General features: G+C 46.3%; 1 protein-coding gene and 1 non-coding gene across 2 annotated transcripts in view; one reads left to right on the plus strand and one right to left on the minus strand.

The window, feature by feature from the left end:
- The window catches only part of PolQ (DNA polymerase theta), a 292,782-nt gene that overhangs the window by 170,114 nt on the left and 98,499 nt on the right, over positions 1–24,169 (plus strand). The window contains exons 17-18 of the mRNA XM_050182268.3: positions 4,233–4,475; positions 12,847–12,969. Of these exons, the coding sequence (XP_050038225.1) occupies positions 4,233–4,475; positions 12,847–12,969 (366 nt within the window). The remainder of the gene's footprint in view (positions 1–4,232; positions 4,476–12,846; positions 12,970–24,169) is intronic.
- On the minus strand, positions 8,023–8,095 carry TRNAL-CAA (transfer RNA leucine (anticodon CAA)). The gene has a single exon. It is a non-coding gene; the product is annotated as a tRNA-Leu (tRNA).

The following is a 24,169-nucleotide window of genomic DNA, read 5'->3' on the forward strand; positions in this document are numbered from 1 at the left end:
ACTGGAATACCAGACACGCTCGGTGCTGCGACAGAACGCTTCCAACACACGCTGCTCGGATAGCTGGGGATCGATGACCAGGCGGCTAGCGGAGAGGTTGGAGAGGTTTTACGTGCTGGCTCCAAGACAAGTGGAAGTAGATGTCACGACGTCACATCATGATGCAGAGCCAGTGAAGATGGAGCTTAACCCAGATCACTCGGCTAACGAGTTGAGGAGAAAAAGCATGTCTAGGGAAGAGGGTAACTTGCAGTCGTCCGTAACTCTTTTAATATGAGATGCTTCACTTATATGTGGCGTGAATGTTTTACTGTAGCTGAACCCTATGCGTCTACAAAATTTGTCCGAACTATTTCAGAGACCTTTTAAAGGCAAAACTCGTGTTTAAGGGGGGACGTGGCTTTGAAAATCAACTTCCTTATTTCTTCATGGATTTTGATGAAAATTGGCAAAAATGTTTAGGCTGTCTCCCTGATGCTTCCACAAAAGTTTCAGAGCGATATCTTGATAACATTTTAGTCAATTTCGTTGAGAAGAATTTTTCTCCCCCTTACTTTCTAGAGAGCCTGGGGAACTTAAAAAACGTGATAGAAGGCTTGTTAAGCATTGACTGCATAGCTAAATGCATGCTGAAGGTCGTGACATTCTTGCATTCTTTTTTTTTTTTTCGCAACACAGATTTTTTGGAGTGCCATATTTTATGTTACCTTCACATCAAGCACACTTTCAGGGTAGACGAATAGCCATATCGTAAACTTACAATGGGTCAAGATAAGAAAGCGAGAATGTCACGACCTGCACTGCAGCCCAAGGAACGTGACAAAAAAAAAAAAAACTGAGTCAGAATATGTTAAACTGTAACAAAGAAATCGGCTCCAGAAACTGAGCAAAAAGGCAGAAAAACAGTTTTGAGAAAACGGCTCTCCAAGTTTCACCTTCTCTTCAGTTCTCTAAAAGGCACCAAATTTGTAGTCTTTGGGGTGTTTTGTGATGTGGGGCTTCCTGTACATCTGGCCTCTGGTTTGGTGTGCTCCCCCCCCCCCCCCCCCCCTGTTTTCTTTTTATAGGGCATTCTTTGCTGCTGCTGCTCTACAAAGAGCATGGTGCCTAGGCTTCAAACCAAGTGACGTGCAGAACTCTGTGTGGGCATGAATATAGTTCCAGTGTACATTCAGGCAGCCTGTACCCGCAGGCTTGCCGATTGATAGCAATCTCCAGTATAATAAGTGAGACTTTTTTTGTAGAATTGGCTATGTTACTGAATGAAGGCTCTGAGTGTCAGCAGCCTCCCAAGTCATCTTTACTTGACAATGGCTGTAGAACTTAGGATCAGAGAGCCAGTTATAGATATGCAGGTGCTAGGTGCTTTCCAGAATTGTACTTTTGTATGATGCCTCGATCACTTCTGCAGCCAGGTGTGTGTGCCAGCCCTAGGGGCCTAGTGAACAGAGCTTATGATGAGGTTCTCTTTATGAAGAGGTGGTATGACAGATATTGCTACAAGCTATCGTGACAATAGAGTGAACGCGCAATATGCTTGGTTGCAGGTCCGAGATGACGACGCGCGAAATGCCTAGCCGCAGATACAAGGAGCCGACGCGCGATGTGCTTAGTCGCGCAGTTCGAGTTGCCGACGTGCGAAGTACCTAGCCACGCAGTCCGAGGTGCCGACGCCCAAAATGCCTAGTCGTGAGCTCGAGGAGTCGACACTCGATGCACTTATTCGCGCAAGTCGGAGGCGCCGATGCACAAAATGCTTAGGTGAAGGTCCGAGAGGTCCGCGCGCGATGTGCATGATCGCAGAGTCGGAGGCTCCCTATGCGCGAAATGTTTAGCCGTGTGCCCGAGCATTGTGTGCGCGATGTGCTTCGTCACGAATTCCGAAACACCGAGTGCTGAAAGGCTTAGCCGCATGTCCGAGGATTCCGCGCGTGAATCTTGGTCGCGAAGTCCGCGTCGCCGATGCTCGGAATGCTTAGCCGCAAGTCAAACATCCACATGCGTAGGGATCGGCCACGCTACTGCGATGTTCGCGTAGCACCCGTTTTGACACATCGAGATTACAGCGAGTGGAGACGTCCAGACTCGCGAGGTGCAAAGAGCCGAGCAGACGACGCGAGCGCCGGACCAATGGCGAACCGTGCTGGAGTCACGTGGCGGGCGCGGCCAATCGCAGACTCCGACACGACCTTCAATCATTTGCTTTTTGTGCGCTTGTTTCTGTATGGGGAACCAGCGCTGGATAGGTGGCGCGTTGAAAAGAGTGCGTTGCACGCCGCCCTGGCGACGAAACGCGGCATACTCCAGCCGCTCGACCAGACGACACATCCACGGCCGTCTCATAGTTCGCATGTTTCCGATTTCGCGCCGCTTCAAGTGGACAGTTTTCGTAAAGAAGCTAGCGCCATCAAGTGAAGAAATGACGAAAGAAACCTTTTAAGCTTTATATATTTTTCACAGTGTGTCGCGGCGAGCACGTGCGTTTATTTAACGGTTGCACCGTGTGCCGTTCCCATGCTTGTGTGGCAGCCTGCCTCGCAAATTTAGCAGCTACGGCGCCGGTCTTGCTGCGCTATGGTTTCGGAAGTATTAGTTGACCTGAAGACATTCCATACTTCCCTGGTTAGACATAAGAAATTCTGATGTTACTTCGCCACAGCAGTCAATGGAAAAGAAAGCTTTACTGCATCAGCTGACTCAGGCAAGCAAAGGTTTAAGTGTTCTGCTGCTTGATCCGTAACAACCCTGGCTTACATTTAGCACTAATTACATAAATTTACCGGATGCATCTCAGCGCTGAGTCCTCATGCGCATGCACATTTTCAAAAACACATAGGTGGCTTAGTCGCGCGTGCGCCGGGAGTATGCGCACACAACTCGTATTACAAGGCAGCTTCCCTGCCACGTAATTCTTGGCAATGAATGGAAACTATTTACCTTTTGTTTCGATCGCTTGGTGTGGTGGCATTGCAAGGAGCTTGGCGGTGGTATTGCGAAGGAAAAATGGTTGGTACATATGCTGGATGGTGCATGCTATTGCTCATTTTGTTTCCGACAAAATGCCGACTGCAGATTCTGCTGTTTGGTACTGGCTGCCACGGCTGACCGTCTTCCCTATCGAATAAACCAAGCACACACGCGAAATTCGATTTAGAAACCAGCCCGACACCGCTTGACAGGGCGGCAAGATGGGAACTTACTCCACTCGCCTGACTGCTTGGATCCAACGCCGCCTCCGTTCTTGTTCGTAGGGTTTAGATGGAAAGATGCTGAAGGATACATCCTCCCTCATTCCGACGTAGTTGTGACACTTGTATGCGCAACAGTACCGTCGGCGTCCTTTTGTTTTCCTGCGACTTTCAGCGCACGCAACGCCGCTACCAGTAGCAATTTTCGTCCGCGGGAGCGGCTGCATTGTGCACGTTCTGACCGCCAGTATGGCGCTGCAGGCGTCATGAAAACCCCAGCGCTAGTTCCCCTTAGAGGAGATCGCTGAAGCGGCAGATTTGAAGATGGAGAAACGCACTTTCCAATGAGACCAAGATGGCGGCGCTCGGTCGCTCCGTTCCGGAGTGAAACTTGAAAATCTTGGCTTGAAAAACGCTGTTCTTTCTTGATTTCCGCGAGATTTTTCGCCACCTTGGCTGATACAACGAATTTTTTAGAGCACTTCTAAGTGGTTTACAGTGGTGATACTTGGGTATCGGATAGAAAAAGGGTTACAGAAACTGAAAATGTGATTTTCAGAAGATAGATTTTCTGGCAATTTTTCGCGATGCGAAAGCCGCATCCCCCCTTAAGGCGGTGGATGACTTCGAGGTTAAGGAGTCTGGGGAAAAAACTTCCCCTTATATTCGAATAAATACAGTAAGTTTTCATTCATGCACGAATGGCAGTGAAAGTGCTGCCCATGTTTGAAATATATGTGTGATGACTTCTTTGCTGTTTGCCACATTTAACCTTTGCAAGGTAACGCTAGAAAATTTGTCCATTTGTGATAATTTTGCCTTCCAAGAAAACTTATGCCAGTAGAGTTTGCCAGATGTGGCAGCAGTGCTGCCTCTTCTTCGTGGCATCATGCTTCATAGTTTCTTATTAGAAAGACATCATCTTTCATGTTCTCGTTACGCATAGCTTTGTAGTTTCCTTAAGTAAGGAAGATGAAGCAGCTAATGGTCATTGTCGAAATTTCTTTCATGGCTGTATTTGCTGAAAGGGGCTTCGCTATGCAGATGGGGCGGCACCCGCTCAGGTGGACCAGCTGTCGCACCTCCTGGCAGCTGCCAAGCGAGTGGTTGTGCCAGATGTCTTGGAGACCCTGCGTTTTCTGGCCAGGCCATGCGGCCTTGACCCGTCTCAACTCTGCTGGGAGGAGCCCCGACTGGCCAACTGGCTCCTGGACCCCAACCAGGGCGAGGCTACATTTGCCAGCATGGTGGACCAGTGGGCACCTCACCTTCAACCACTGTTGGAAGGTGAGAAAGGTCACTACCAGGAGCTGCAACAAATCGCTACACTAAAAGCTTGTTAATTCAGATCTCGTGAGACCGAGAAAAATTTCCTAATTATCCGAATGCCAAATTAACAAATGAACAGGAAAAACAACATTAAAATCATGTTGGAGAAGCATACGTTTATTTACTGAAGTATACTGCAATAGTCGTCTGCTTTTTCGCACAGATTCCAGCTGACATCACAATTTTTCTTAACTCTTCCAAGTGGCCAACCGCCTGCAAACTGTCGGAAGTGCTCCAGCAAACGTCCTCCAATATCAAAAGCGCCTCCGTGACTACTCGTGAGGTGCGATGAGGTCGCGGCTGCACCTCCTCGCATGACTCTTTGTCTGAATCATGGTCTTCTCGGGCGCCCGTGCCATCATTAATAATTTCTTCGTCGGTCAAGAGACTAGTCGTGGCGACACAATCATCAATCGCGACGTAGTCCTGAAGGGTCACATGTGTGGGAAGGACAGCATCGAAGGTCAGGCAGCTGTCATCCGTGGACTCGGCTGACACCTCGTCGGCTACTGCCACATGCTCGAGCTTCACAAAACCGCTGTGCCAGAAACAGTTGGCGATGACTTGTGGAGGTGTATTTTTCTACACGTGGGCGATGATGTGCACTGTGCCAAGTAAGTCCACTTCATACAGCTTTCCAACTTCTGAGCATCCGCTGATCATTCGCTGTAGCACGTGCTTTCGGTACTTCGACTTCACGTAGTGAGTGATACCTTGGTCCATCCGCTGAAGCGCACATGTAGTGTTGGGCGGCAAAAAAACTACCTTGGCACTCTTCAGTTCGACTGTACAGTTATGTGCACTGCAGTTGTCAACAACCATAATTATCTTGCGGTCCTTAGACGTGAAGTGCCGGTCTGACTGCTGCAGCCAGCTTCGAAAAATGTCAGAGGTCATCCAAGCCTTCCTGTTCGCTCTGTACTCGACAGGAAGGCTTTTTATGTTTTTAAAACAATGTGGCTTATGCGCCTTCCCTATGACAACAAGTGGCAAGCACTTCGTGCCAGTCATGTTGGCGGCAAGAAGTACAGTTATCCTTTGCTTGCACTTATTGCCACCAATGCACGGGTCCCCTTTGAAAGTCACCGTCTTGTTGGGCAGAGCTCTGAAAAATAGAGCAGTGTCGTCTGCATTGAACACGTCACTTGGTTCATATGCAGCGATGTGCTCAAGCAGCTGCACATTTTTCCACTGGGTGGTCACGCTTTCGTCAACGCTGGCCTTTTCGCTGCACACACTTCTGAAGACGAGTTCGTGTCTCTCCCAAAACCTCGCGAACCACCCTTCTGAAGCTCTGAACGATTCAATGTTCATCATTGCAGCGTACTTCTCACCTTGTGCCATGATGAGAGGTCTGCTTAAAGGCAGATGCTTGTTGCGACCCACTGGAGCAAAGCTTCTTCAAGCTGGGGATGAACTGCGGTTCGCAGCTGCTTTCTTGATGCATGAAACTTCTCGCTTTCAAAGACTTGAAGATTCTGTTGTTAATTTTTCACGTACGTTCCCAGCGTGCTCTGCTTCACATTGTACTTGGTCATAACGTGCTGTCGCAATTCATCCTTCTTCAAAGCCTGCAAAATTTTCACCTTAGTCGCCAAGTTCTTGGCTTCGTACTTCTGCCACTTTGCCGGCGTTGCCATCACTGTAGCGCACGATGGTGGTGGCATGCAAAACACGGTCACAACGAAAAAAGAAAACTCCGCAAGAAGAGATGATGCCGACTCGACAACACAAGGGAAAATTGCGTCGAAGGTGCAGGGGAGCAAGGAAAGAAGACACCAACGTTCCGTGATGCTGCGATCGCCCCCACTAATTGATGACGATGGCAATGCCTCTCAGGTTACGGCTTCACTCCAGTGGTGCCAGCGCTGCTTTACCACATTTTCGTGTAGCGGCAGCCGTCAGCATTTGTCCAAATTAAGCAGTGCGGGGCCGAATTCTGACGAATTAACGAAAGTTTGGTCCCATAGACTAACATGCACTTTTCCGGGACCAATAGAGCCATACGAATTATCAGAATTTCATAATTAACGGGTGTCTAATTAACAAGCTTTTATTGGATTGCCGATGGGCTAGGGGCGAAGAACCCCTTTTGCACTACGAAACAGTGATCTGAGTTCTGTGATTGATCACTCGTGTCCTTTGCTGGCGCCATACCCATCAGTGTTCCAGTCGCATAGCTTCATTTTCTTGCTGCCTATAAATAAATTTTCCTTATTTCCTGGCTACAGTGAAACTTCGTTAAACCGTAGTTGACCAGAGCTTGGAAAAAATACGTACTAAACGGTAGTACTGCTTAACCGAAATAGCATGAGATCGCCCACTTACCTGTCAAAAACGAAACTCGGAGACAGTGCGATGAAAGGGGAAAAAACATGCAGTATTTATTCACTTCGCGCGACAAACTTGCCGCTGGCTCTTAATCATAGACGACGACGGCAGGATCCCAAATGCCTTCACAATTGTCACGTGGTCGTGACGTCAAAGAACACAGTAGCAATACTGTGAAACACAAAACTAACTTTTATTGGGCGAACCTGTGCCCACAAAAGAGGCTACACTTATAGCACAACAATAGCGGCGAACACGGTCGGCGATCGCCGAAAATCTGATCAGCGGGTCAAGCGCGTCGGCTTTTATGCATCAGTCGTCGAATGTTCCAGATTAACCGATGGGACCCGCGTGTCTTCCACAAAGTTCTACACTATTCGTGTCGCACATACATGCAATCAGATTACACAAGTTGCGGTGAAAGACAGTGGACGGAACCATCGATAACATTCCAGAAACTTCTTTTACATGCAGGCGCGTCCTGCGCAGCGCGATAACATTTGTTAGGCGGCCAAACGTGGTCACCCGATAACGATAAGTACACGTGTCACAATTTTGACTTAACCCTTCCTGAAGTCCAGCCTATAAAAAGCACGCCACTTTTCATCTAGAAACAGGCACTTTTGTTTAGCGCTCACGATTAACCAGCAGGCATATACCTCTTCTTTGTGGCTGTAGGGCTAAAGCTGTAGCTGTGGCTATGGCTCCTGTTGGCCACAAGCTTATCTAGGCAGCCAATCCAAGTAACCTTGGCCAATCCACTTCAAAGCTGAAATAGGGCCCATTATTGTGCGATTATGAATCGTGGTTCTCAATGTAAAAATATGCTACAAAGGTGCAGGTTGTACTTGGAAGTGATCACTATGACTGAGGGGACACAGGACGATGCCGTGGAATATGTATGTAGAACTGAAATGCACACTGCACTGAATTACGTTAAACTGAAGGGTGTTTGCATTGGGTTCAATGGCACTTCGGTGATCGATTTAAAAAGCTTCTACAACTTAATAGAGAAGAAAAGGGGTTAACCGAGGGGCCCGATTTTTATTAGTCATATCATAAGAAGCCAACAAACACTGACACCAAGGACAACATAGGAGAAAATACTTGTGCTTAATAAATGAAATAAGGAAACGATAAATTAATGGAAATTAAAGTGGATGAAAAAACAACTTGCCGCAGGTGGGAACCGAACCCACAACCTCCGCATTTTGCGTGCGATGCTCTACCAATTGAGCTACCGCGGCGCTGTTTTCCCATCCACTTTCTTGGGTATTTATGTGTCCTAGTAGAACCCTGGGAGTTTTAGCCAGCACCACCACTCACAGACCGTGGAGCGTCCTTTTTGCCGCAGGCGTCACGAGAACGTGATCTTTTTGGGTGAAGGCAACTGGTCAATAAAATGCGGAGGTTGCGGGTTCGAAATGCGAAATGCGGAGGTTGTGGGTTCGGTTCCCACCTGCGGCAAGTTGTTTTTTCATCCACTTTAATTTCCATTAATTTATCGTTTTTTTGTTTCATTTATTAAGCACAAGTAATTTCCCGTATGTTGTCCTTGGTGTCAGTGTTTGTTGGCTTCTTATGATATGACTAATAAAAATCGGGCCCCTTGGTTAACCCCCTTTCTTCTCATTGATTACATAGCGAGGGTCTCGAATCTGGCAACATTGATGCCTTCAGGTAGCATGTGGGTTAATTTACCAGTTGCCTTCACCCAAAAAGATCACGTTCTCGTGACGCCTGCAGCAAAAAGGATTCCTTTCTTTTGCAGCACGAAAATATTCCAGCATAGTTCAGAAAGCGAGAATTGACATAACGGAGAATTTTGGGGTGAAAACACTAGGTGCGTTCTTGGACAGGAATTGCAACATCTGTGCATAGGCGCTGTGACAGAACGGTGGTGTGCCGTCACATGGTTTGGAGCGCTTGCTCTTGATATTGGGCCTTTAAGGGCATGTCCTGCAAGCAGTTTATTAGAAACAGAATGCGGCGGATGTGAGAACAATGTTTCTAGCTGTACACGAGGTAGTTGCTTGATCAAGGAGGGGGAGTGCACAGCAGAAATTGCAGTGAGCCAACGCCACATTGCGGTGCGCATTGAGAATAAAAACAACGGGAAGGAATAGCCTATGCACTGTTGTCGACGCAGTCGAATTTTTTAACCCCTCTGTGCTGTCTCACTGTGAGATTATGGGTACGGCACGAGGAGTGTACGCTAGCACACTAGGTGAGCTCGGGGCTAAGTGATAAAAGAAGCGAAGCAATTCTTACAGAAAGGCATAGAGCTGTGGTTCACTTTCATTTGGGGGGAAAATGTACTTTTGTCCTGCCCGAAGAAGTATCACTAGAAAAAAAAAAAAAATGTTCAATGCGATTCAACCTCTTGTTGAAGTCTATTAAAGACAATGTTTTCTTGAGTCAGTTGGGGTTGAGAATGGGACGCAGTCACTGTGCCTGGCACTCCATTGCGTACTCCCTCACGTGAGAAGAATAGAAGGAGCGTCGGACTGCTTAAACTATTTTACTGCAATATCTTTGGGATCGGCCCACATCTTTAGACTGCACTACTTTCAATATCGACCTACATTTTTGAGGCGGCACGTACCGACGGGAATGGCCCACATTTTTAGAGTGCAGTGCCATTGGGATGGGCCCACATATTTAGACTAATATTTCTGGGATTGGCCCACGAAAAAGGCTTGCAACCCATGTACCCTGTACGGAAAAGTGAGGGGAACTTGCTAAGAAAGACTTGTTTTGAGAATGATAATGTCAGTACATGTCTGAAGTGACAACTTCTAGAGAAGCATGTACAGTGGAATCTTGATAAACAGAAGTCACTTAAATGGAACTGCCTCTTACACGGAACACCATCCTCATGATTGATTGGTTTTGTATTCATGCAATTGTATTCAGCTTTGTCTTTCAGTAAATGGAACTCCTGATAAACGGAACCAATTTCCCTGGCCCCTTGAGGTTCCGTTTAGAGAGAGTCCATTGTAGTTGTGACCTCCCGAGTGAAGGCATTAACCGTGATCTGACCACGCATTATGGTATAGGAACAATTCTTAAGTGGCTGGAGGCGCTGCTCCTATGTGCGCACTTGTCTCGTCTTTCAGTAACGGCACAGGAAACCATCTTATCAACACGTTTGTCCTATAACGTAAGTAGAACAAAATATCCCCATGTGAAATGGTTGCTTTCTACCACTGAGCACTTTAAAAATGTGTGCACTGGAACTGCAGGTGTCAACACCACGCGGCACAATTCAACCTCCGAGGTGGTGCCGGAGTGGAAACCCTGAACACAAATGTGTCGAATGTGACCTTGATTTGCCTCCAAGGAGACGCCTTGTAAACGTTCAACGAAACCGAAGAAAATCTTGTGCAGTCGGTTGGCCCTGTGCCTGGAATGCAATCTTCGCATTTCTGATAATGGATGTGAATAAAGTCGCTGTGAGAGGAACTTCTGGAGTAGAGAACGACAGATTGTGTAGTATAGGCACCGTTAGGTTAGAAATTCAATTGCATCGACAACAGTGCATAGACTATACCTTTTAGTAAAGCAATGAATGGGGCTAGTTGGTGGACGTTCATGATTATATTGTGCTTAGTGTTACACTGACAAACGTAAGGGACAAGACGCAGACGTACATAGCGAAATTATGTTGCACTACGTACATCCATGTCTTGTCCCTTATGTTTGCCAGTGTGTAACACTATGCGCAATATAATCATGAAAGACTATACCTTCCTGTAGTTGTCGTTAGCAATGCCCCACCGTTCTGTCACTATGGCCAGATTTTGCGATTCGTGTTCAAGAATGCATTGTTTTCACCTCAAAATTTTCATTTTTTCCAATCCTCGCTTTCCGAACCATCCTGGAGCATTTTCCTGTGCTAAAAGAAGGGAACCTTCAACTACGTACAAGCACTTGCGAACCCCGTATGTTGCAGCAGTGGTGCCGTTTATTTGGCCCCATTTCTCGCTTTGTAATTCCGTAACAAAAGAAATGATGGAACATGTTTTTCCAGGTTATATTAGTTCAAGTTAATAGGCTTCATTTAGGAAATCTTAAAGAAAATCGATGATGGCCTTCTTTCTTTTAATTTTTTAAAGTACTGCTAATTAACAATAGCCCTAAACTTGAGCACTTCTCTTGAATCTTTTGTGCTGCTTAAGGCAAAGATATGTCTTAGGTGCCAACTTCTTCCCTTCATAGCGGTTATACTCTGTAATAATTAATTAGAGTTGATGATATTGACACGTACTCGATCATTAAATATTTTTAGAGCTGTAGTCAGAAACCTAGCCAAAATGTGGATTTGGAAAAAGTCTCAAAATGCACTTTTGACTGACCGGGTACTATTTCCATATTTTATTATTAATTTTTTTTGTGGAGACTGACTTCTTTCTCGCAAAATGATTGACTTCGTCTTTCTTGGCACTCAGGCTGCAAAATATATTTCTTGTTAAAATAAGCATTAAGAATTATTGCTGGACTTGCCTGGTGGTACCTGCCATGGTGGCGTAGTGGCTTTGGTGTTGCGCTGTTAAGCCCAAGGTTGCAAGATCAAATCCCAGCCACAGCGGCAGCATTTACATTGGGGCGAAATTCAAAAACACCCGTCTGCTGTGCATTGGGTGCACGTTGAAGAACCCCAGCTGGTCGAAACTAATCTGCAGTCCCCCTACTATGGTTTGCCTTGTAATCAAAATGTAGTTTTGGCACGTAAAACCCCGGAATGTCATTTTTTAACACCCAGCAGTGTTCACGAAGGCACATCATTTAGATGTTTCGTTTGTCAGCATTTTTCAAAATGGCGTGTCTAATTGCAAAAGAAGAGTGAAAGGGTGAAGCAGCTCTTCGAAGCATTATTTGCATTTTGTAGAGTGCAAAAAGGCTGGCATACAAGCTCTTCCTGTGTCTGTCATGAGTGGGATGAGGGGGATATATGGACCCAAAGTTTCCCGGCAGCGGCAGTGGGCCCTGGGCCCATTGCCCCGCACGTAGTTGACGCCTATGCCTTAGAACACACACAAAAGTTCACAGTGCTGCAGCTGCTCATTGTTACATCTCAGTATCGTTAAAAGCGGTAATGCTACAAGTTGGTTCGACTGTACTTCTTTTTGTCTAATTAAAATCTTTGAATGTTTGTCCCCTCTGCTTTTTTTTCCGGCAACTTGGCTGTAACAATTATTGGTTATAACAAGGGGATTCTCTTGGTCCTTGAATATTGTTGGTGGGTTTGACTGTACATATTATTCACAGTAAGGTTGAGTGGTAGGCGCTAATTTATTTTGTTCATAGCTTTAAACTAGGTAATTATACAAAATAATCTTTATAATGATTTCCTTATTGCCAAGGTCCTAAGGCGCTGTAGACAAAGTTAAGAAGCATTGAGCTGTGATGTTTTCTGCTAAATACTATTTGCGTGTTTTCTTTTTTTGTTTTGCAAAAAATAAGCTTATTTTATAAAAAAGAAAGCTTGCAGAATATATGTATTTGGATAAGTCCACATTGAAAAGCACATCTATTTCGACGTTTCTGCTGGAGACTGGCTTTTAACTTGATAAGGGCCGGCAGAAATGTTGAAACGTATTTGTTATGTTTCTCAATGTGGACTTGCACATTGCTGCTGCGATCTCGTTTGAGAGCTCAGCAGCTGGGCAATGCAGGGTTACAAGGCAAATGGTTTAAACAATAAAGAAAGGAAGGTAAGGATAAAAATTCGCAATGTGAAAGGAACAAATGAAACTAGGCAGGAATAACAAGAAAAGAATGAAGCCAAACTTAATATATATTATGTTGTTAGTTTGCCCTTTGGCCTCAAAAATTTGCTATGCATGTTTGTGAAGCCCTGTCTCTTGCATAAGGCTTTAAAAAACTGAAAGGTGGGCAATACCATGTGATTGGCACATCCAACTGCACTAGGAAGTAACACCCGCAAATAGGATTGATCGATTGATTGATTGGTTGGCCGAACTGACATCTGCAGGTGTCAACAATTCCAGTGACGTTCTGGAGGAAGCCGCTGCCAGGTTGTCTGTGCTGGTGTTGCATCTCCAGAAGCCTCTGGTGTCGGCACTGAAGAGGGCCAACATGTACCCCCTCTACAAAGGTGTGTGCAAGTCGAATATGCGGCTGCATCTCATTCACCCTGTTAACTCTTGCCTAGCTTCGCCAGCTATGTGCCGCAGCGGGAGAGAAAAGTGCGATAGTGAGACGCTGCGTGTGCACGGCCATGCGTGGCGGTGAGAAAGACCAGTGTTGCTCGACGACGTATTCAATGTGGGAGTTTAACTACTGCGCCGAATTAATGCTGAACCTGGCAGAAAGTGATATGCTCCGAATGCAGCGGTCAGAATTGTTTGGTTTCTGAGATGAATTTAGTTTGTTATGTTGATTGGCAGGACGTTATTTTACTTCGTTAAAACAATGTTTAACGTACGTGGATCTCTAAGGGAACAGAGGGGCCCAGTTTTTTTATTAGTCATATCATAAGAAGCCAACAAACAATGAAACCAAGGACAACATAGGGGAAATTACTTGTACTTTACTAAATTAATTAAAGAAACGATAAATTAATGGAAGTGAAAATGGATGAAAAATCAACTGGCCACAGGTGGGGAACGATCCCATGTCTTTGCATTGCACATGCGATGCTCTTACTAATTGAGCTACCATGGCGCCGTTTTCCCATCAATTTTCTGGGGTATTTGTTTTTACTACTGGAACTAACCCTTGGAGTGTTATCCAGCACAACAACTCGCAAACCTTGGCACTGGTTGGGAGCAATCCTTCCTGCTGCAGGCGTCACGAGTACGCGATCGTCTTGGGTGAAGGCAACAGGTCAAGAAACCCACACATGCTTAAAGAAATTGTAAATTAATGGAAATGAAAATGGATGATAAAACTGGCCGCAAGTGGGGAACGATCTCGCGTCTCCGCATTACTCGTGCGATGCTCTTACCAGTTGACTTCGTAAGTGAATTTCAGGGGGAATCGCATTTACTTTGTTGTATTAATAATTTTGTTGTATCCTGTTTCTTTATGAAGAGGTTCAAGTGTAAAGCCCGAATGCCTATTGATGCGCATAAAGCCAGCCATATCTGCTATAGATATATACTATTTCAGTTAAAATTGAGACCATGTCTGATATACTGTAGATGTATGTTGGATGCTGCACCAAAAGTGCTTGTGGTTGTGCCAAATCAGATTTTTGTTTGTGTCAAGACCTGCACCAGAGGGCCAAATGGCTGTTCCACCACTACGTATATCCTTTGGCAGGACAGGCATACTGCCTCACATCTTGTGATTGTCTGTGAACAGCTAATATTGCAAAGATGACGACTGCAGATTGTCCAGAACGAGTTTCTTCGAGTGTTCAGCATTGTTGGAAGCTCTGTGTAAAGAGTGCTGTTTTTTAATTGAGAGATGGTGACGTGCTTACATGTTTTTGTTGAACCACTGCTCATGACATCACAGTTTGGCTCTCTTCTGCTTAGAGGCCAATTGCAACAACGAAATTTCACTTGGGCTAAATTGGTGATAAATGCGTAGCATATACTATCAAAGTAATCGTGGGAAAGCTTCGGGGCTGGTAACTGTCTCATTTTCTTATTAGCAACTCGCAAATAGCACCTAAACCGACGACACGAACACCTGGCGGTGAGTCTCAGAACCGCACACGACTGCTGTTCTCTCAGTTGCACATAGGCGCCCAAGCACATTGCTCGCTCAACATTTGGTGGTTAGTGGCCGTCTCTCTTGGCATACATAGGCGTACTTTCTCGTTGTGCACAGGATTTTAACTGTTGTGAGAATGTGACAGCCACTTTGCGTGGCTGTCGGGTGCTCGAACACGTACTCGAACACAAGCGATGGCTGTGCAGAGGAGGACAGAACACTATTTTTCCTAGTGAAAAAGTATCTTTCCCAAAATAAACTGTTGTGAGTAAGCGCTCATGTGTCCCCCTTCATTCTGTCCTTGTCAATTGTGCGCTCTAAATATTTCACTATGAATTCGTGCCAACTTGCCCAACTATCAGTTCTGCTGCACTATTGTTCCTGTCCCAGCTTTCGGAGCGCAAGCTTGCATCGAGTCACAGCAGGCAAAAGCATGTAATCTGCACTTTCAGAAGTTACACACGCTAATTTTCCCTAGCACAGTCACCAGGGTGTCTACCAACCGGGAAGACCAGGAATTCTCGGGGATTTTGAGTAGTCTGGAAGAACTCAGGGAAAACTCATGGAATTTGTGCTTCTGTCAGGAAAAATTAGCTGTAAATTTATTGAAAGGGTCGAAAGTCGTGGTAATGCTGGCTCGAGTACAGACAGGAATCGTAATGAATCGTCTTTGACGCCCTGTCGTCGGCTGAAGGAGTTGCCAGTGTACAGCCGAGGCCCGACTTTCCGGATTCCCGATAATTTGGACGGCTTCACGGCACCGCCACCACGTACCCCATAGAGTCAATGTATCAGAATGTCTGAAATTTTTGGACGCAAGAACTCTTCGCCGTCCGATTTTCTGGACGTTTTGCCGTCTGAAACGGCATTAATCAAAGCCACCACCGCTGCCATTTGATTACCTCGCTGCCTCGAACCGGCGCTCTTGCACAAAGATCCGCTGGCAGCCGTAGCCACCACTGTGGCAACGCTAGACCTAGCTGCTTCGACGTTCGCTATGAAGCTTCTTGCCCTTGGGTGCCGTGTTTTTTATTGAAAGAACTCGCTGCTGTCAGCAATGGCACGTGTTGTGTCGGCAGCGGCAGGCAAGTGGGGGCCCTCGGCCAGCGAACGCGCGGCGAGCGCCGACGCAGTGAAGGAGACTCGGAGCTAACTGCTCCCGATGAAAACCGGAACGAAGACTCAGCCGACTCGCGGCCGTTTATTACTAATAAAGACTTCATACGCCAGATGACACCTCCTGATTGGTCCAAGCTCGTCACATGACAGAACGGGGGGCGCCATCTAGCTAAACTACTATGAAACATAAATGTACGATAACACAGAGATCTGACAGGGGGCGACGCTATACTACATCCCCCCGCCCCCCCTGGAAACAAAGCAAGCATACAGTGAAACGCGCACACAAGATGTGCACTTAAGTCCAAAGGCAATTTCAGTTCGTTCCCCCCCACGTTCACACACGCGCACCAGTCGCACACAAAGCACGCACTTAAGTCCACAACAAATTCAGTCCGTCCCCGCCCAAGTTTACATACACGCACACCAGTCTTGGGCACCAAAACACAGGCAGTCAGTCAAAACAAAATCCGACAAAGAACACAGCACAAGACTCACTGCACCGCAACAAGGAACACATTTTATACCTGTGTGAACGAAAACTGAACTGTCTCCTAAATGTCACAGCGAGGCCCCTAGCCGTGGCATTTCGAAGACTGCAATACGCTCTAGATTCAAGAGACATAATCATCGAGCCATGGAGGCCGTTTTCTGTCACGCTGAGGACGCGTGCGTACCTCAGAAGAACTTTGGCGGTTGCGACGCGTATTGGTCGACTTTGAAGACCTAATCGTCCCACTACTATTTCCTTCCCCCTGGTTGGAAAACTGAATGTGGTTGTCGCTCAAAGCTGGAGAGGGTTGCCCAGGAAGCTCCTCTCGACGTCCCAACAAGTCGTGGGATGCTACCGATTCCCCCACGGAATCAGAAACGGTTGCTGACTGTGTAGACTCGGAAGTGATACAGTCAGATGAACTACTTAACTGATGCCTATGACTATGAAAGGACGGTGTCACGACAGACGAGTCATCGGAATGACTATCCAGGTTTGAATATGAGTACAAAAAATTTTTATCAGTTGTGGACAATGTACTATGTTTTGAATTATCTACTACTGTGGTTAACTTAGACGCATTCCACGTCTTCCCATCACTGAGTACAAAAGAGGATGGTCCTACCTGGGCCTTAACTGTACGAGGTTTACTGTACTTAAAAAATCCTTTCTTGGCAAGTTTTACTTTGACGGTGTCTCCCACCTTGATACAAGTTGCCTGAGCACCTCTACGTTTGTCTACATACTGTTTAGTTTGCCGCTGTTTCTGCGAGACTCTCTCGCGAACTTTACTGTTCTGAACCGCTGTGTGCTTATGCAACCTAATGTTGCTAATATCTATCTTCGAACGAGGTTGACGACCATGAAGTAGGAAAGCTGGGGAGAGACCCGTTGTAGCATGTGGCGTAATCCTATAGGACCACAAGAATTCTGAAATGCTTTTCGAAGCATCTCGACCTTCAAGCCTTGCTACCTGCAGATGTTCCTTAATGACTTGGTTGAACCTTTCTATTTGACCATTTCCCTGAGGATAATAGTTGGAGGAGAAAAAATGAGCGATTCCCTTTTCCTTTAGGTAATCTTTGAATTGTTTTGAAACAAACTGCGGACCATTGTCTGTAACTATAGAGTCTGGCAACCCTTCACGGCTGAAAGCCCAGTCAAGAAGCTTAATGACATCAACTGTGGAGATGGAATTAGTACCAAGTACTTCTGGCCACTTTGAGTAGTAATCAACTAGGGTAACTAGATACCTAGGGTAGGATGTGTTTAATGGACCAATGATGTCCATTCCCAATTTCTGCCAAGGCCCGTTCGGCCATTTGACTGGCTGCAATGGAGCTACATGAGGCTTTGCAGACTTGTCTGCCAGCTTACATACATGACAATGCTTTACATACTGTTCAACAGTGCTATCCATCTGGGGCCACCAATAGCGTTCGCGAAGAAGCTGCTTGGTACGTACTATGCCCTGATGATTTTCATGTGCCAGCTGTAGAAATGTCGGTATTAGAACACTGGGTATTACGACACGATCACCACGCATGAGTAATCCATCTACAAAGGACAGTTCTTCATTTACATGAAAGTAAGCTATTAAAGCATTGACTATGTTTTTCTTAGAAGGCCAACCCTCTGCTAGGCATTTACTGACCTTCTGAAGAGTTTCATCTGTTCTCGTAGCAAGTTGCACTGTTTCCTTGTCAACGACCGACGTGACTAAGGATACTATTTCTTCCTCCTGAACTACATTCTGCGAATCCTTTACAGGAAGTCTAGACAAGGCATCTGCTACTAGATTTTCTGATCCTTTGCAATATTCAATCTGAAAGTTGTAATACAGGAGCCTGGCTGACCATCTCAAAATGCGAAGAGGTCGACAACCTGAGTCGCCAGCGGACAGTAATGCAACTACTGCTTGATGGTCAGTTCGAAGAGTGAACCGTCTACCCCAGAGGTAAACATGCCATTTTTCACATGCCAACAGACATGCTAGCGCTTCACGCTCTCCTACAGAGTACTTTCGTTCAGCTACGGACAAAGTTCTAGATGCAAAGGTACAGTTTCTAGCTTAGAGCCATACGGTTGTTGTAACACAGCACCAACACCAACATCAGATGCATCAGTCGTGACTACCACAGGCAATTCAGGGTTGAAAATCTTAATGACAGGGGAACATGTAAGACGAGCTTTCAACTGATTGAAGCTGCGTTGTGCATCATCAGACCAAGCAAAATTTTGCCCTTGCCTGAGCATGAGGTGAAGCGGTTCTACAAGTTCTGCATAATGATCAATGAACTTGGCACTGTAACCAGCTAATCCTAAGAAGGATTGCAATGACTTATTATCTGTTGGAGCAGGCGCATTCAGGATTGCCTTTACCTTGCTCTCTGTAGGCGAAATGCCTTCAGCTGAAATTTTATGGCCCAGAAAAGTCAGTTCTCTCACAGAGAAGAGACATTTTTCATTCAGTTTCACACCACTGTTTGAAATGCAAAGCAAGACTTCTCTTAAGTTAGCATCATGCTCAGGTTTTGTCCGACCCCATACCAAAATGTCATCAAGGTAACAGACAACATTCTTACAACTCTGCAAGATTTGTGACATTTTCTGAAACACTGCTGGCGCGGATGCCAAGCCAAAACAGACACGCTTGAACCTAAATAAGCCTTCATGAGTTATAAATGTAGTGAGATCTCTACTACCTTCTTCCAGTAACAGCTGGTGGTAAGCCGATGCTAGATCCAGCTTAGAAAAATATGTGGCACCATGAAACATTTGTAATAACTCTTCTACATGCGGCAAAGGATACCCATCAATGACAATTGCCTTATTCGGTTCCCGTAGGTCTACACAGAGCCGGATGGCTCCATCCTTTTTGCGCACTACGAGTGGAGACACCCACTCAGAAGCCTCGACGCGCTCGATGACGTCGCAGTCCTCGAGACGTCGCAGTTCATTTGTAACCTGGTCACCGAGAGCCAGGGGTAGTCTGCGCAACTTTGAAGATACTGGTTTCATACCTTGCCGCCGATGTATTCGGTGCACGAAGTTTTTGACGAGTCCCAACTCGCCACTGAAGAGGTGATCAAAACCCGGAGGTACGCCTGTGGGGCTCTGTACTGGAGGAAGCGAAGCCAGGCAGCATGTCAGCGACGTACCGTCGATTTGTATCCCCAAGCGCTGGATGGCGTCAAGACCCAACAGGGATGTTCCTGTAGACGTTACGTGGAACGTGACTGAGCACGACCTTTGAAGAAACTGGACAGTGGCTTGGAAAAGGCCTTGAATGTCGATGCGTTGCTTGGAGAAATTCCTCAAGTCCACTGCTGTCTGTGCTGTCGACCAAAGTGCTTTCTAAAATCTTCGGCCGTCATCAATGAGACAGACGCTCCTGTGTCCACGAGCAGCCGCATGGCGACCCCGTTAACCACGACCGGGACTTGTAAATCCCTTTTAGCTTCCATAGTGCTCACCATCAAGACAGACGCGGACGGCTGTCCTGCGGAAGTTGAAGACAGTGTTTCTGCGGAAGAGACGTGCTGAACAGTACGGCTTTTTCGGCATACTGATGCAAAATGGCCCAACGTGTGGCAGGCGTTGCACCGCCGGTTCCTTGCTGGACAATTCCTGTACGTTGCAATATGTTTCGTGCTGCCACACCGGTCGCATGAACTACGGTCGAAATTAGGGTCCTTCTTCGCATCCTGTGCTTCATTGCTGGTCCCGGAGGAGCCTAGCGAAAAATGTCGCTCATCTGGGTGGCCTCCCGGAAGACGTCGGCCATCGTGGCTCGTCGACGGAGCGCCAAGTTGAGCTGCCTCGATTCTTTGGATTTTTTCGGAGTCGAACGCGCGGTTCGCTCGTTGCAGGGCTTCTAAAGAGCGTCCAATTTCTTCTGCCTTGTCCAGGGACAGGGTTTCGCCATGAGCTAACAGCTTTTCGCGAACGCTGACGTTCGCTACGCCATGTATTATTTGGTCTCGGACGCGCTCATTGTAGGTTGTGCCGAAGTTGCACAGTACCGCCTTCTCTTTCAGTGCAGTCACGAATTCCAGGAATCCTTCTCCCTCGAACTGCCTTCGACTGGTGAATTCGTGCCTCTCCGCCAGAACATTTGTTGACGCGGCGAACAGCCGGTCAAGCCGCTGCAAGAGTTTCTGGAACTCTGACGCTGGCGGTACCGCATCACTTGACGATGACGCTGCGCCGGTCGACTGCCTTGTTGCTTCGCTTGAGGCTGACGCTGCGCCGGTTAACTGCCTTGCTGCTTCCTGCTCCTCGTCTGCAAAGTACTTCCGTTGTCCCTCACGCCCAAGAGCGCTGACGAGCGCGGACGCTCGTCGCGCGTCCGTCCAGTCGCCACCGCCGGCCGCTTCGAGGTGGGCCTGAAAAATTTTTTTCCATCGATACCATGGAATTAACGGTGGCCCGGGCAATTCCAGAAAAACGGGAAGGTTCGCCGTAAAAGACGCCATGCCCGGTAGCGTGCAGCAGACAGTGCAGAAAACAAGCCGGAGCTCGCAGCAGGAATGGAGCAAGGAAGAACAAAGGGGGCGAGAAGGCCTAGGCTCGGAAGCGTCGCGACGCCAAGTGCGTCGGCGGCGTTTGCATGCCGTGCAGACACGGAAGGGTCGCTTCACTTACGAAGCTCGTTGGTTTCCCGGGGCTTCGGTCGGAACCGCTGCGGGAGCCCCATCCTCGTCGCCAAAAGATGTGTCGGCAGCGGCAGGCAAGTGGGGGCCCACGTCCAGCGAACGCGCGGCGAGCGCCGACGCAGAGAAGGAGACTCGGAGCTAACTGCTCCCGATGAAAACCGGAACGAAGACTCAGTCGACTCGCGGCCGTTTATTACTAATAAAGACTTCACACGCCAGATGACACCTCCTGATTGGTCCAAGCTCGTCACATGACAGAAGGGGGGGCGCCATCTAGCTAAACTACTATGAAACATAAATGTACGATAACACAGAGATCTGACAGGGGGCGACACTATACTACAGCACGCACACTCTGTGGTCCTCGCGATTGGCTTAGAAGCTTGGAAAGCACGGTGCGTTGCACAATGCCGGTTCCCGAAAGTCAGCTTCGCCTCGATACAGAAATGTTACTTGGTGAAGCAGCCGCAAAAGTATTGCAGTGAAGCATAACAAGCGTGGGAAGTGCCTATTGCCACGGGACACAGTATGTATTCCTTAATTATACAAGTGTGCACCCGGTATTTCCTGTCACAGTACGAGCACCGATATACCTAGTACGCGTACCTACAGGCCTTCAGAGCGTTTTCGAATGTGCCTGTGGTGGTTTGAACACCTAAGGGCAGTAAATGACATGCATTTATTTTTTCCCGCTCGCCGATTTTTCGGACGTTTTCGCGGCCCCTAGGGAGTTCGAAAAATCGGACGTGGACTGTGCAACTGACCAAGAAGATGCTTCAAATGGTCTATGGGGCGAACGAGTGGCGGAAGGAGGACAAGGACAGAAAGGACCTACGCATTGAGGAATGAACGGGAAAGAAAGTGTGCTGCCGCCGTTTTGAAGGAGCTTGAGCTCAAAAAACAAAGTGTTGGCTGATGCCGAGATGCAGGTGCCCCTCATCCAAACCAAAATAACTTCTTTAAAGCAGTGAAACACAGCACTAAGGCGTCGTGCCCAGGCTGCAAGTATGTCAGGACAGTTGAGGTTGACTTACGTACGAGCTGTTGAGAGAGAATCTCAATTGTGACAAAGTTCGGGCTTCATACCACTGAGCTTGCTATCAGCTGATAGAAATAGTTCATATTCGAAAATATTTGCTTTTGTAGCATCTTTTTATTCGTATTTGAGAATTTGTTTTTCATTTATTTATTTATATACAGAGTACTGCAGGCCAACTTGTGACCTAGGCAGCAGGAAATTCGTTCATACAGTAATGCAAATAAATACGTTCAAAGAAAAGAAGTGCATATGAAATATGAAATACATTGAATCATATGAGGTACATTGAAGGATGATATAAATACATAAAAAACACATTCTACAATCATACAATGCAAGGGATTGAATTGAAAGGAGAGAAATATTTACAGTACTAGTTTACACAGTGTTCTTTGTTTTTTCATGCTAACACGCATGAAAGTACTCATGCGGTCACACGTTTATTTGAAGTGCAGTTTATCAATGGCATGTAATATGTTATTGGACAGGAATACATCGGCCGACAGAGTTCCAATCATTTATTGTTCTAGGAAAGAAGGAATATTTAAAGCAATTTGTACTCGCGAAAATAGGGGTTATCTTGTCGGGGGTGATAATTTCTGGTAGCTCTAGCTGGTAGCGGCTGGAGACAGGGTGAATGACCAAGTTGTATTTCCCTTTTCCAAAGGCGGAAAAGCAATGTTAGGCGTGCTACCTTTCTTCAGAATTTTAGGGTGGCAATATTATTTTCATTAATCAATTGAGAGGGGGAGCCATAACGTCCATAACAATTATTTATGTAGCGGACGGCAAGCCTGTTTGTTTTCCAGTGTTTTAATATTTTTTTCGTTAAGGGGTCCCAGACTACGCAAGCATATTCTAATTGCGACCTTACGAGTGTGTTGAATGCCAATTGTTTCACGGATGGAGGAGAATGTTTCAGCTTGTGTCTCAGTAGGCCGAGTTTACGTCGAGCAGATGCACGAACGTTATCAATGTGTTGCGACCAGGTTAGACGATTGTTGATGGTTACACTTAAATATTTAAAGGAGTCTGTTTCAGAGACCGCCGATTTATAATAGTGTATTGATATGCTAGAGGGTGTTTTTTGTTGGTAATGCGCATAAAAAACGTTTTTTCTTCATTAAATTTCATTTCCCAGGTGTCGCACCAGTCAGAAATCGCAGTAAGACTTTTACTCAAGATCACTTGATCATTGCCATCTTTAATCTTTTTGTAAAGTAAGCAGTCGTCCGTGAACAATTTAATACTCACACTATCGTCTATGCAGGCTGTTATGTCGTCAATGTATACTAGGAAAAGTGGTCCGAGCACGCTTCTCTGCGGCACTCCCAAATTTACGGGTAGACATCCAGAGTAATGGCCCTCAACATCGACGAATTGTCTGTGCATGCTCAAATATGCACAGATCCAGTTTACAATGTTAGGTGGAAACCCATAGTTGCTTAGTTTTGTTATCAAACCAAAATGAGACCCTATCGAAGGCTTTGCTGAAATCGAGGAATGTAACATCAACCTTGCCGGCTTTATCAAGAACGGAGGCAAAAGCGTAGACGCTGGAGAGAAGCTGAGTAGTGGTAGACGGCCCCTTACAAAAGCAGTGTTGACACGGGGACAGAATACCACGTTTTTCAAGAAATTCCGTCATGTAATTTGAGATAATATGCTCTAAAAGCTTGCAAGATGTAACCATCAGTGATATAGGGTGATAGTTTGATAGTAATGTAAAGTCACCTTTCTTAAATACAGGCACAACACGAGCGACCCGCCAGTCTGATGGAACGATGCCACAAGATATGGACGAGCAAGAAATTACGAGAAGAAAATGTGAAAGCCACTCGGCATAGGGATGAAGAAAAGCATTAAAAATGCCGTCAGGACCGCATGTCCTTTTTGTGTTTAGATTTAAGAGCATAGAAAATATACCCTCGTATGTTATAAAATCAGAATTTACGTTTTCCACATCTTCAGCAATGACCGGAGAGCACTGATTAGACTCAGAGAAGATAGAATGGAAGTAATGATTAAATTTGGATGCCTGGTGTTGCTTATCTTGAATTATCTGACCATCAATGTTTAGGTGGTCAAGAGCTTGCCTCTTCTTATAGTTTAAATGTCGCCAAAATTTTTCAGGGTCAGTCTTAAAAAATTGGGTGGGCGTGTGAGAGCAGTAAAACTGCCTACCTGCTCTAGTTTTTTTGAGTGTTTGTTTTAGCTCGTCGAATACTGGGCCAAATTTTTTTGCCTTTAGAATCTTTTTACTTTTCTAACGAGGTGGATTATATCTCGATTGACCCAAGGATTTTTTCGGTGCACCTTCTTC

The sequence above is a fragment of the Dermacentor andersoni genome, chromosome 7, assembly GCF_023375885.2.
Source record: "Dermacentor andersoni chromosome 7, qqDerAnde1_hic_scaffold, whole genome shotgun sequence".
Classification (NCBI taxonomy): domain Eukaryota; kingdom Metazoa; phylum Arthropoda; class Arachnida; order Ixodida; family Ixodidae; genus Dermacentor; species Dermacentor andersoni.